Consider the following 12,969-nt stretch of genomic DNA (forward strand, 5'->3'; position numbering starts at 1 on the left):
GTAGTAGAAAATCTACTTGTACTTTATCCTCGTAGAGTTGTCCTTTCATATGATTAGACATTAAAATTTAGATTTTGGATTCGAAAGACTATCACACAGATAAGTCAGAGAATGACCTAAAATACTCACCAAAAAAGCAAATATCAGGTCGAGAAGATAGTTCCAACCTTTACCACCTTTGTTTTCTTGTAGGGAAACAGTATTTTCTACTCCTGAGCAATGATTGTACACAGAGAACACATTTATTCGTTTATGTAGGTTTATTGCATTTTTTGCTTGGACAAAGCACGTGAAAATATTTGTTTGAAGAGTATCATTGAGGGAAGTAAGAGAAAGGAAGAAGAGGTTGAGAGAATCCGAGAGCTCTGCTTTAATAACAAGTGGGAAGTAAGTGAAAGGAAGAAGAGATTGAGAGAATGCTTGGAGATTAACGTTTGTGTCTGACTTCTTTTGTATGCTACTATATACCATATATGTCTAACTCAAATTATCTAACTAATAGTAAAGAATACACAAAGGCAATTTATGTTTTCTGATCTCAATCATGCATATTCAAATTTGATTTCTAAAGAGAAGTTATGTTTCCAGGCGTTCAAGCAGCATACTGGGAAATGCTCAATGAGGGCAGGATCCCACAAACTATAGCAAATCTTCTAATGCAATCTGTGGAAGAAGCAATTGACCGAGTATCTCATGAGCCCCTGTGTGATTGGAAGGGTTTAAGATCTTATGTTAATATCCCAAATTATTACAAGTTTCTTCAGACAAATGTTATCCCCCGAAAGCTTGTGACATATTTTAGTGTTGAGAGATTAGAGTCTGCATGCTACATCTGTGCTGGATTTCTCCGGGCCCATAGAACTGCAAGATTGCAACTAAATGAATTCATCGGTAAGTAACTAGTAAAGATTTCTATATACAGCATCTTATTGGCACATTTCTTTTCAGTGTTATAATGCTTTTTTATTATGTTTAGCTTTCTCTACTCATCTTTAGTTGGACAATTTCTTTCTGCCAGAGTTGTTAATATGGGCTGGCCAGCCCAGTCTACCCCAACCTACGCGGGCCTTGGCATTTGATGGGCTGGGCTGGGCCAGCCCACCATTTCAATGGGCTAAAGAATGGCCAGCCCAGCCCAGTTCTACGTGGGCCACGTGCCCCCATGGGCCGGCACACCGCTTTTTTAAAATTTAAATTCTAACCTAGAAATGCAAAAAAAAATATATTTACAAGTCAAACATCTTGCTGGATAGAAAGCTTCTGCAAACTTAATAACTTTTGACATTTTTCCAATTGATTAGTGATTACAATAAAATACAATATTTCATAACTTAATAACTTAATAAGCAGGGAGGACAATATTTCATTCATTAAGAGCATGTTTGGAAAGCCACAAGGGAATTGAATTTGTCTGTAATTGGGTGACCGAGAAGAAATCAATAGAATCGTCTAACGAATCGTCTGATACTAGATGAATAGGTACCCCGAAAAGCAGGAATATAGGAGGCACATGCCTGCTATTAGAAGAAACCAAAGGCAATTAGTTCATCTTCGAATAGGTTGCCCAATTTGTTTGACCAAGTAATTTCTTGGTTAGTGGGGAATTGGGTGTAATTGGGAGGGAGTAATTACACTCTCCAATTCTCAAGGGGAGTAAAGAATTGGATGTAATTACAAGGCAGTCTTTCAAATTCTTTTTTTCCTTTCAAATATATTTTTCATATGAGGAAACAAATAGGACAGTTTTTTTTTATCATGTAATCCGACGTTGTCCTGTTGCATATAATTAGTTTATTGCTCGCTAATTCATTAATTTCATTTGGAATATTAATTCATTAAATCCATGTTGTTAGTCAGTTATAAAGAAGTGAGCGCGTTCTAGCTTCTTCCCATGGATCGTAATCCTTCAATGGACCAGCTATGCTTTATACAGCTTCTCCAAGTTTTGTTCCTTTCATTATAATTGCTACAATAACCTTCATTAATAGACCAAATAACCACCAAATGAGCTTATCTTATTTGTTGTTGAAATTTGACATACGTTGTTATTATTAAATTATTCTATATTTTCATTGTTCTCTTTCAAATTGTAAAATTATTTATATGGAGAATACCAATTATTTTATTATGATATTATTTACTATTTTATAATTATTTAATATATTTTCTTACAAAAAATATGTATTTAAGACATAATAATAAATAATATTTAATATTTGTTATTACATAAGTATTTTTCACAATAATGTTAATCTGAAAAAAATTATTTAACTATGTAATTACACTAGTACAACCAAACATGACCCTGGTAATTATACTGTAATTACATCGCTACAAACAAACAAGCCATTGTAATTACTATACTGTGTAATTACCAGACTGAGTAATTACTACCCTAGTAATTATATAACCAAGTAATTACACATGGCTTTCCAAACAGACTCTAAAAGTCAAAACTCAAAACTCAAAACAAACTACTCAAAAAAACTTTCATGGAACTTGTGGCATATCCAACACCAACACATCATCTTCATCAAGCTCATTTAAAGAGAGGAGAGAGCGCTACTTCTCTTTAGGGTTTAGGAAATTTAGGATTTTATTATTTGCTTATTTCATACTTTTATTTAACTTATATTTATGTTTAAAATTTAAAAGTTAAGACCTTGATCTTTTAATATGATGGATTTAGTAGACTGAGTTTAAGCTACTCTTCTTGTTATTTTTAGTTCACTATTCCCTTTTACATTTTATATGTCCAATTAAGTATTTTTTAATAGGCTCATAGGCTGGCCCGACCCAGCCTTGGTCAAGCCTCACGGGCCAAAGGCTTACTTGGGCTGGGCTAGAAATCCTCATTCTCAAAATGGGCTTAGAAAATTTTAGCACAACCCACTAAATCACGGGTTGAGCCGGCCCAACCAAGTGGGCCAAACCCATATTGACGGCTCAGCCCACAAATCATCAACGACGAAGGTTTGCCTGATTGATGCCGAGACATTCTAGCTTTGCATAACTAAGCATTTTTGCCTTTTCCGTTGACCAAAAAATCCATTTGCATTTATAGATTAGAGTGCCATCATCTTGAGTAGTCTAACGTCATCAATTCAGTTTGTAAAGCTACATTACTAAGAATTAACCCTTAAAATAATTTCGCTTAAAGGCTCGCTTCCCCTTGATTTTGTGGAAAAGAACCGTAACTTTCGGGGTTTGCCTTGAGTTTTACGGTGGCTTTTCTGCTTTTATGTTTAATCGATGAAAACTACTGGTTAGGTCTTTTATATGAGATATCTCAATTTTTCACTTTGCTCTCGAGAATTGACTTCTGTAGATTGTGACTAGTGGTGGCAATATGGATAAAAGAAAGCAGTTATCCACCCATATAAGAAATGGGTTGGATAATGAACTTTTTAAAAATGGGTCAAATATGGATAAGAACCATATTATCCACTTAGAAAATGGATAGCTAATGGATAACTATTGGGTTTAACTTTTATATTTGTAAAGCCTCAAATTAATTAGGGGTTCCTCAAGTTTGGGAGACTAAGAATTCTCCCAAAAGTGATCATATTAAAAAAGCCATGGATAATATGGATATCCATATTATCCGCCGGTTAACCCATTTTTTATCCGTATTAAATATGTGCCGGTCGGATAATTTATCCATTTTTACATTACCCGTTTTTGACCTGTCCATATCCGATCCGACACGCCCGTTTGCCGCCCCTAACTGTGAGTACCCACAATTATGTTGAAGTTGAACTATTGCATTCAATTAACATATGCTTCTATAGTTTTAAGGTGAGTTATGGTCTATTAGGCATTATTTTGATGAAGATAATATTAAGAAATGTTGAAAACTATAGATATTTGGCAAGAGTGGAATCAAAAGGGTTCCAAAGTCAGGTGGCATCCTTAAGTTTGTCTTTTTATGCCGCCGATACTAATTAGTGATTATGGTTACATATTAGGTCAAAAAGCTTTCACATATGGAGAAATATCTATTGTTACATTATTTTCTCCTCGTATCCTCTTCCTGAAGAAAGGGAACAAAGGAAAAAGATTTTACCAAGAGAAAGAAACTACAAAAAAGAAAAAGGGAATGTTCTCAGTTTTAAAAGTCACAATTAATGAGGTAGGTTATTGAAGACTGATTCCCCACGAAGCATAATGTCATTTTAAACAAGATCTCATAAAACCACAAGCATAAGTTGTAAACCATAAGTCTTTCTTAAAGATTCTCTAGCTCTTTCTGAGCAACAGTACCTCACAAAAAGCTGTAAGTGTGAATTTCTGAAGGATCTTTGTTTTTTTACGATTAGAAGTATTTGGCCAAGTGCCTGATCATTATCTTTCACTAGCAATCAGTGAATTTAATTCATTTGGTAGATGAAGGAACATGGAACACCAAACACAAGTACAGCAGCTGGGTCGACCTAGCTGCTTAATCTTTCTTGGCGCGTACTTAACGAAAGTGTTAACTTTAGCATCAGTTTCGTGGCTTTATTCTTTTTATATCTTTTTATGGGGAAGCTTTCTGAGCAGTGGAATCCTCCCAAAAGAGGAAAAAAGAAAAAGAAAAGGAATGATATGTATTGGAGTTACAGTTTCTTATGCAAGCAATTATCACTTCAGGTGAGAGTGAAATTGCTTCCCTTGTGATCAAGGAAAGCGAGGAAGAAGGAGAGGATGCACAGAAGTTTCTAGAAGAAGTCCGTGTCACATTTCCTCAGGTATACAAAGACATATCTCTCTCGATGAGCTCAATAATTCTTGTTAGATTCAAACATGTTGAATAAAAATACTAAACGGTGCATATCTGATAGTTCAAGGAATTTTATGCTACCTGCATTCTTTTGCCAGATTACTCCATGCTTGAGTCATTCATACACTTAATTTTGAAACCCAAGAATACAGTTGTCTGGTTTCTGCGAGATATAAGTGAAATTTAGCCTGTTAGCTTTCTGAACTTTGTCAGCACCTTGGTCTTAGATTAGCATTTCTTGTATTGATCTGACTTGGTTCTTTTTGCTATATTATCTTTTGTACTACTGCATCTTCTTGATGCCATCAATGAACAAATTACTTCATCAAAAAAAAAAGAAGAAGTGAAATTTAGCCTGTTGACAATGTCCAGTCTACTTCTCGAGTAATTTACCTGTTCTAAAAGAGAGTATGTATTCAGGTTCTCCGAGTTGTGAAAACCAGACAAGTCACGTATGCGGTGTTAAATCACTTGATTGATTATGTCCATAATCTTGAGAAGATCGGTATATTGGAGGAAAAAGAGATGGCACATCTTCACGATGCTGTTCAGGTGAGCATCTTCTCATCCTCTAGTTCTGTTTCATTGCTTTCGTGTTACATCTGATTTCATACTTGATTGTACATGTAATTTGTTGCAGACTGATTTGAAAAGGCTTGTAAGAAATCCACCTCTGGTCAAAATTCCAAAAATTCGCGATTTGATTAGTACTAATCCTCTGTTGGGAGCCCTTCCTCCCACAGTGTGTGAGAGACTAATTGGTTCAACCAAAGAGATAATGAAGTTACGTGGTGCGACCCTCTATGGAGAGGGATCAAAGCCAACTGGAATTTGGCTTATATCAAATGGAGTAGTGAAGGTAATTAGTAGTGTAACCGTTGTTACACTAATACTTTTTCGCTAGAAACATTTCTGAAAATATGATGTCCTGTTTGATAGTGGTCAAGTAAGAGTGCAAGGAATAAGCATCTATTGCATCCAACTTTCTCACATGGGAGTACACTAGGTTTATATGAAGTGCTTGTGGGAAAGCCTTACATTTGTGACATTGTCACGGACTCGGTGGTTCTCTGCTTTTCTGTTGATAGTGAGAAGATACTTACTGCTCTCAGATTTGATCCCGCTATAGAAGATTTCTTTTGGCAGGTATTTTGAATGATCATCATTTATAACCATTTTAGCTTCCATTAATATGTGTAATGCTCAACTCATCTTTCTCTTGCCATTATTGGTATGGTTGAAAATAGCACTTGGGCTCTCCAACTAGTGAAAGAATATATTGAGTAAAGAAAAGAGAAAGAAGAGATTTTTGGTTCCTAACATTAACATTTTTCACATACTGCATGGTTCTTCTACTATTCTTCTTACACTGAAGAAAACAAAGAACTCAAGCACATCTCAACAAGCACAGATTAATTATATTAAGGTCTAGCATTGCTCCAATTGAGTGATAGTGATTTTAGATAAGGCTTTTCATCTTTAGACCAGATAGAAATGAAAAAAATAAAATTTTAAAAAAACTGCTCTTTTCTGTGTTGCCCTTTTCCTACATTTTTTTTTTTTTTGCTTATCTATCCAAAGAAAAGGAACTGATATCACCTTGAATAATTTTCAATGATACTCAAAGGCTCTTTCTTTCTGATGTTGCATTCTGCCTGAGGATATGCACCCTAATTTTTCAAACACTTCCAAAGAGGTCACCTTTTCTCTGTGAATAAATCCTTAAAGCTCAATAAAGATAGGGTCATTTGATGTCTTACAAAGACAAGTAGTATTTGACAAGCCATAGGTATCTCTAATGCTACAGACCAATGCGGAAAGACTTACCATATATACAGAACTATAGTTTCTTTCTTGCAGAACATAGTGCCATGTCAGGAGGTAAAGATTGTCAAGTTTTCGCGTTCAATGTACCATGGATCTGGAGAATTTGCGCGTACATTATGAGCTCTATAATATATTGGTTTAAGAAAAAAATTTGGACAAACTGTGTTCTCACTTTCTAGAACCAGAAATACGTAAAACCTACAGAATATTGTATTAAGGCTTTACCATAAGCTAATGGCTTCACCAAGTAAAAATAAAATAGGTAACCAATGGGATATGATAGTGAGGCTAAAAGATACATTCTGAAATTTCAAAGAGAAAGCTCTTGACAACCAAGTGAAATCTCTCTTTACTGGTTTGTATTACTCCCTCCATTATGGCGGTGTTTGACTCGGCATGGTGTTTGACTTTTGAAACTTGTGGTGTTAAGCCTTCCATGATATTTATGTGGCTATAAAACCATGTCATTAAGGATAAAATGAGAAATTTAAAGTTAAATTATTTTCCAATGTAGAAAGATGTCATCCTTTTCGCAACAGACTGGAAAGAGTGTGCTACATAAAATGGAACATAGGGAGTAACTAGAATTAAGGTCTTTCTGAAGTAGTGGATCACACAGGTTATCTCGGTGTCTGCAGGAAAGTGCACTTGTTCTTGCAAAAATCTTGCTTCCTCAAATGTTTGAAAAGACGACAATGCAAGATATGAGAGCTCTGGTTGCAGAAAGGTCAACTATGAGCGTATACATAAGAGGGGAAAGTTTCGAATTGCCTCACCATTCCATTGGTTTTCTGTTGGAGGGGTTTGTTAAAGCTCATGGTTCACATGAAGAGCTTCTTTCAGCCCCTGCACCATTACTGCCTTCCTCTTGGGAACAACAAAGCTTCCACAACACAGAGGCATCAGGTTGCTTGTTACCCCTTTAACTGCACTTCTGCTGTACCCCTCTCTTTGTATTGAGGGGAATGCTGATATTTTGGTTATATGTAGCCATATGGCCTTTGATTAGAAACATACATGTTTGTTAAAAATAATTTTTTCTCCTTTGGTTTTTTTGGTGCTTGGCAATTTTATTCTCTAAGGTTGGCATGGTTTGCATATATGCACTAAACAATTTTGCTTCAGAAATTGATAGTACGTAGAGCTTTGGTTACTTGCACAAATCCTCTGATTCATAGCCTCATCTCAGAGAATTCTAATTAATTTCTATTTTTTGGCTCATTATTAGGTGTCCATACAGCTAGTTTTTCTCATCAACCTTCTTGGTATCAAGTTGAGACAAGGGCAAGGGTGATTATGTTTGATATTGCGGGATTTCTAACAGGCAGGGGTCTCCAGAGAAGATCGTCTTCGCTATTATCAAACTCAATTGATCATCCCTCAAGGTCTTTTAGTAGAGAGCACAGTGGTTTAATGAGCTGGCCAGAAAATAGTTACAAGGCTATGCAACATAGACAGGATGTGGAGCAGACTGGTCAGCATGAAACCAATATGTCTACTCGGGCAATGCAGCTAAGCATCTATGGTAGCATGGTTAGTAGTAACTGAATTCTTTTAGATATTCTTTGAGTATGATTTTAAAGACCATTTTGCAACTTAGTCCGTCACCAAACCTCTGCGTCGAAGCAAAGGTCCCGTAACAGAGTTTACTTAAATGTTAGGCTTTGGGTAATGGAGCAACTACTCAAAACAGCGTATCAATTACGCCAGATTACTGTGTACTGTTTGATGGAGCATGCCATGTCCTTATACTAATAAGCCTGAGATTGATAAATAATTTGAATAAAGAAACTAGTATAGAAAGGAAAGTGAAGATTTGAATGGAAGAGAATATTTTCACTCGTATTATGTTGTATAATATGTTACAGCATTTATAGTAATAAATATATACAGGAAAACAGAACTAATTCCTAAACTTCAGCACCATATTGGGTGTCGATGTGGTGCAATAACTTTCACCCACACTAATCCATGATGAAATAAACCTTGTTTCTCATTCCCAGCTGGCTATGTGATGAAAAACCGCGCCTACCTATTTTAACCACATTCCAGTACCTATATGGTGTTTTCCTAGGAGAGCATACCCTAAAGTTCTTAATGTTGTAGGTATTTATCACAAGTTGATATGTTCTCTCTGTTGATCAACTTAATGTACACTCCTATATATCTGGGTTTGAGCCCGAGGATGTGACTGCACATAGAATATGAAGTTCACAGATGCAAAAATGATGTTTGTCTACTTTTAAGTTTCTTAACATACGTAGGATATATACTGGCTCAATTAAAGCAAACTTCTTTGCACAAAGTGTTCATGAGATTTTTTAAAATAAACTTTACCTCTTTGGATATGCTTACGCTCTTTCCCAGTAGTCAATATATTTGATGTATACTGGAGGTCCTGGAGGCACATTGTTCACCTGAGAGCAAGTGATTTTCACACTATGGGGGACTTGAGTCTTTTTAGAACAGTTCTATTTGAACTGTACATTAGTTAGATGGACACGATATGTCTTCCCTGTCCGCAAGGTGTCTAAGTTGGAAAGATATCGTGCCCAAGTTACCCTTGCCTGGCATGCTACATCATCTGCTCTGGTGCTGATCAATCCAATCATGGTTTCTAACTCTGTTAAGTCTAAAGCCCTTAAACATCTACTAATGGATGTACATGGGACTGGCCATTTTGCGCTATTACTATATTCAACTGTGGAGTGAAGTACACCTGCGGATATTGTTTGTTAAGATTATGATTTCTCCTACTTTCTCATCTCTATCTCTTCCCCCCCCCCCCTGTTCCCTGGGGTTGTAACCACCAATATGGGCTCAGAGACGCTTCTTGTTTTGTTCATCTTCGAGTTGCATTCAGTTGAAATCACCGGTTTTACAATATTGGCCTCTAAGATAACTTGCTCTTTTTGGTTATTAGATAAGCGACACAAGAAGGCGTGCCAGAAGTTTTCCTAGAATTGGTGAAGCTAAAACCTCTCACAGTCAGTCTTATCCAGAATTTCCATCGAATCGCGCACAAAGACTTGTCTCTGTGAGATCTGAAGGATCTACCACATTGCGAAAGAATGGTCAAGCACAAGGAGAGAATAAAAATATCCGTATACAACTTCCAAGCGAACCAATTGAAGAAAGTCACGCAAGAGTGGACTCGAGTGATGATTCTGGCGCAGAGGATGAGCATCTTATCAGAATTGATTCATCAAGACCGAGCTTTCCTCAATGGATCACGGATGAAGAAAAAACATCTTAGGCATTCTCTAATTTTGTGTACACAATGTAATTTGAGCCTTTCCACAATGTGAGTATTGAAACTGCTGAGAGCTTTGTGTTACTGACAGTTATATGCCGCTCTTGAACAGACTTCCTGAGGTTTTATGTGTCCTTTGTGTCGTGTATTCATATTATGTTTGAATAGCGTGGTACAGTACCATTGTGTTCTTCAACAGTTCATATGAATAATTTTTCTTAATATGTGCACAAAAAAAGTGCGACTTGTGTTGAGAAAGTTGTAAACTTACCGTTATATTGAGGTCTCAATTTTTGCGTTAAGTGGCTTGTTATCTAGAAGACAATATAACAGTTTAGCTAGAGGAAGTTTTTTCTTTTTCATTTTTAGAATGAGGGTAGCTGCATGGCGTATTAGTTTTAGTTCTAAAGTTAGATAGTAGTAGTACTTTTGTATAGTTTTTGTATATGTAAATTTTTATTTCCAAATAAATTAAGAAATTGATATTTACTTTTACTTCTAAAGTTGGATAATTAAACTCTCCCTATGTTGAACCCTTTCATTCTTTTTGAGACAAAGAAGTCTTCCTCCATTTCAAAAGACTAATGATGTTCAGAATACGAAAGTGAAACTGTTAAATTTTTGTATGAATTTGGATTTATATTGATTCTTATTTTTGTTTTCTATATAAAATTTATACATTCAGAATCTATACAGAATTATTATAAAAAAAGCACATATATAAATAAGAAATTTTTTTTTTAAAAAAAAATTTGTTCGACTATCTAAAGCTTCACCGTTAGTTCGGAAATAAAGCAGGTAGGCGATTTTGAGTTTTTGGTTTAATCAAAGACTCATTCGCACCAAAAACAATCACAAAGGCAGAGAGGACTTATTCAGAGATCAAACAAAATAAAAGTACAGAGAGAAGTCATTTTGGCGCTGACTTTTACGCGGTTTACGAGTTACGCGTTGCTTGAGCTTCATTTATATACTGACGTCGGTGCTTTGTTAAATTATCCCCATTTTTTCCCTCTTTCTATATCTTTTAAACAAAGCCTGATTAAGTTAATTAAACAGTCATCATTTAATTACACGGCCATTAATGGCAATTAGCGTCGAATTTTCACGGCGGCAAATAGGAAATGCCGCCGCAGCAGCAACAGCAACGGCACCACGCTGGATACCGGAAAGGGGAGAGGTTCTTGGAAATGTAATAAGAACTATCTTCTCTTGTTTCTGTATACGACGTCGTTCCAAACATTATTCTTCCACTGTTTTTGCTGCTTCTGATCATCAATAATTATATACCGTGATCTCAAAATCAACTAAAAGAACATAGGGATAATATTAGAAGATATGGTACAGCCATACAGGCCTAAATTATGAGAAAAAGAAAATTGTTATAAATAGAATTATATTTAAGCTGAGTGTCTGTAGTAAGATTTTAGGGTTGTTACTTTGTGGCTAAGTTACTGTTCCCTTATAAATAGAGGAGTTCTATTCCATGGTAATTCATCCCAAATCAATAAGAATTCTCTTTCTCCACTTTTTTCTACAATATTTTTTTTCTACAATATTTTTCTTCTTTTATTGTTTCATTTCACGTTATCAGTATGAGACTCTACCGTCTCAATAAGCTCTTTGAGAAGATTAAGATATACCTTTTCTCCTCTTTTAATTATGAAAAAAAAGTTCGTTGCCCTTGAAATTTCGGGCAAGAACTATATAACATGAGTGTTAGATGCTGAAATCCATTTAGATGCAATGGGTCTTGGAGACGCTATTAAAGATAAAAATAAAGCATCTACCCAAGACTGTGCTAAGGCCTTGATTTTCTTGCGGCATCACCTTGATGAAGGGTTGAAAATAGAATATCTCACAGTCAAAGATCCACTTATTTTGTGGAATGGCTGAAAGATCTGACAACTTAAAGTTGGTCACTCTTCCACAAGGACGATATGATTGGGTTCATCTGAGGCTCCAAGACTTTAAGTCTGTTTCTAAATATAATTTTGCGATGTTCAGAATTACTTCTAAATTGAAACTCTGTGGAGATAGTATCACTGACTATGGTATGCTTGAAAAAACGTTTACAGCGTTTCATGCCTCCAATATGGTCTTACAACAGCAGTACCGAGAGAAAGGTTTCAAGAATTACTCTGAGTTGATTTTTCTTCTCCTTATGGCTGAACGAAATAACGATTTGCTCATGAGAAATCATAAAAATCGACCCACTAGGTCTACACCATTGCCTGAAGTGGATGAAGTGTATTCTCGGTATGCTAAGCGTAGAAAAGGCCGTGACCCTGTTCGTGGCCGTTGTCGTGGCCAAAGAAGAAATTTTCTTGGTTTTAATCATCCACCAAAGAAAAATAACCACCAAAAGTGGAAAGGGAAAGATGAGAAGCCAAAGGCAAAGGGCTCAGAAGCTGAATACTATCGTTGCGGTGGAAAAGGGCATTGGGCAAATATTTATCGTACACCAAGACATTTGGTTGAGCTTTATCAAGCATCCTTAAAGAATAAAGGTCCTGAAGCTAATTTTGTCTCTAACAATGAATTTGACATCACCCACTTGGATATGACAGACTTCTTTGAGCACCCTGATGGAAAAATAGACCACTTGATCGGTGATAAATCCGTGGTTAAAGATGATTGAGTAGTTTGATTTTTTTATTTTTGCCTATTCGTAATAGCTAGTGAATAAACATAATGTAATCATAGTTCATTACATGAGTAGTAGCCATTAGTATCAAGTAGTAGTATTTATTTTATGAAATAGTGTTAGTTCGTTTAATTTAAATATAGTAATATTATTTTCGGTATATAGCTCAAAGTAAAATATTATTGTTTCCTTATTACTCGAGATTTACGAAAGAATATTGTTTTCTTTTTCAAGTTTTAGTTTTCTTAATTGAAGTAGTAGTAATAACAATCGAGTAAAAGGGCAGTTATTTTAATCGAGTAGAGACCAATTATTTTAATTTGGGATATACAAATGGTGCTCAACTTGTACATAATATTGAGCCTGATGATTGTCAATTATTCCATAAACTTTCTTCATGAATCAATTCTTTATTCCGGATTTAAGGTAAGTGTTTTATCTTATTTTTCTCTTTAAATTCTTGAAATTTGATTTTAAATA

The 12,969-nt window shown here is 35.5% G+C and overlaps 2 protein-coding genes across 4 annotated transcripts in view; both read left to right on the forward strand.

Moving 5' to 3' along the window:
- The window catches only part of LOC107799330 (sodium/hydrogen exchanger 8-like), a 39,717-nt gene extending 29,573 nt beyond the window's left edge, over positions 1 to 10,144 (forward strand). For 2 of the 3 annotated variants that reach the window (XM_075221773.1, XM_075221774.1), the window contains 8 exons: positions 589 to 891; positions 4,633 to 4,730; positions 5,183 to 5,314; positions 5,403 to 5,621; positions 5,702 to 5,908; positions 7,228 to 7,495; positions 7,818 to 8,122; positions 9,513 to 10,144. In XM_075221773.1, the coding sequence (XP_075077874.1) occupies positions 589 to 891; positions 4,633 to 4,730; positions 5,183 to 5,314; positions 5,403 to 5,621; positions 5,702 to 5,908; positions 7,228 to 7,495; positions 7,818 to 8,122; positions 9,513 to 9,845 (1,865 nt within the window). In that variant the 3' untranslated portion in view covers positions 9,846 to 10,144. The remainder of the gene's footprint in view (positions 1 to 588; positions 892 to 4,632; positions 4,731 to 5,182; positions 5,315 to 5,402; positions 5,622 to 5,701; positions 5,909 to 7,227; positions 7,496 to 7,817; positions 8,123 to 9,512) is intronic. The other variant, XR_012694939.1, reaches the window with a different exon arrangement.
- Positions 10,145 to 10,926: 782 nt separating this feature from the next.
- On the forward strand, positions 10,927 to 12,483 carry LOC142163985 (uncharacterized). The gene is made up of 2 exons (XM_075221144.1): positions 10,927 to 11,034; positions 11,956 to 12,483. The coding sequence occupies exons 1-2, from the start codon at positions 10,927 to 10,929 to the stop codon at positions 12,481 to 12,483; spliced, it is 636 nt and encodes a 211-aa protein (XP_075077245.1).
- Positions 12,484 to 12,969: the final 486 nt, after the last annotated feature.

The sequence above is a fragment of the Nicotiana tabacum genome, chromosome 9, assembly GCF_000715075.1.
Source record: "Nicotiana tabacum cultivar K326 chromosome 9, ASM71507v2, whole genome shotgun sequence".
Classification (NCBI taxonomy): domain Eukaryota; kingdom Viridiplantae; phylum Streptophyta; class Magnoliopsida; order Solanales; family Solanaceae; genus Nicotiana; species Nicotiana tabacum.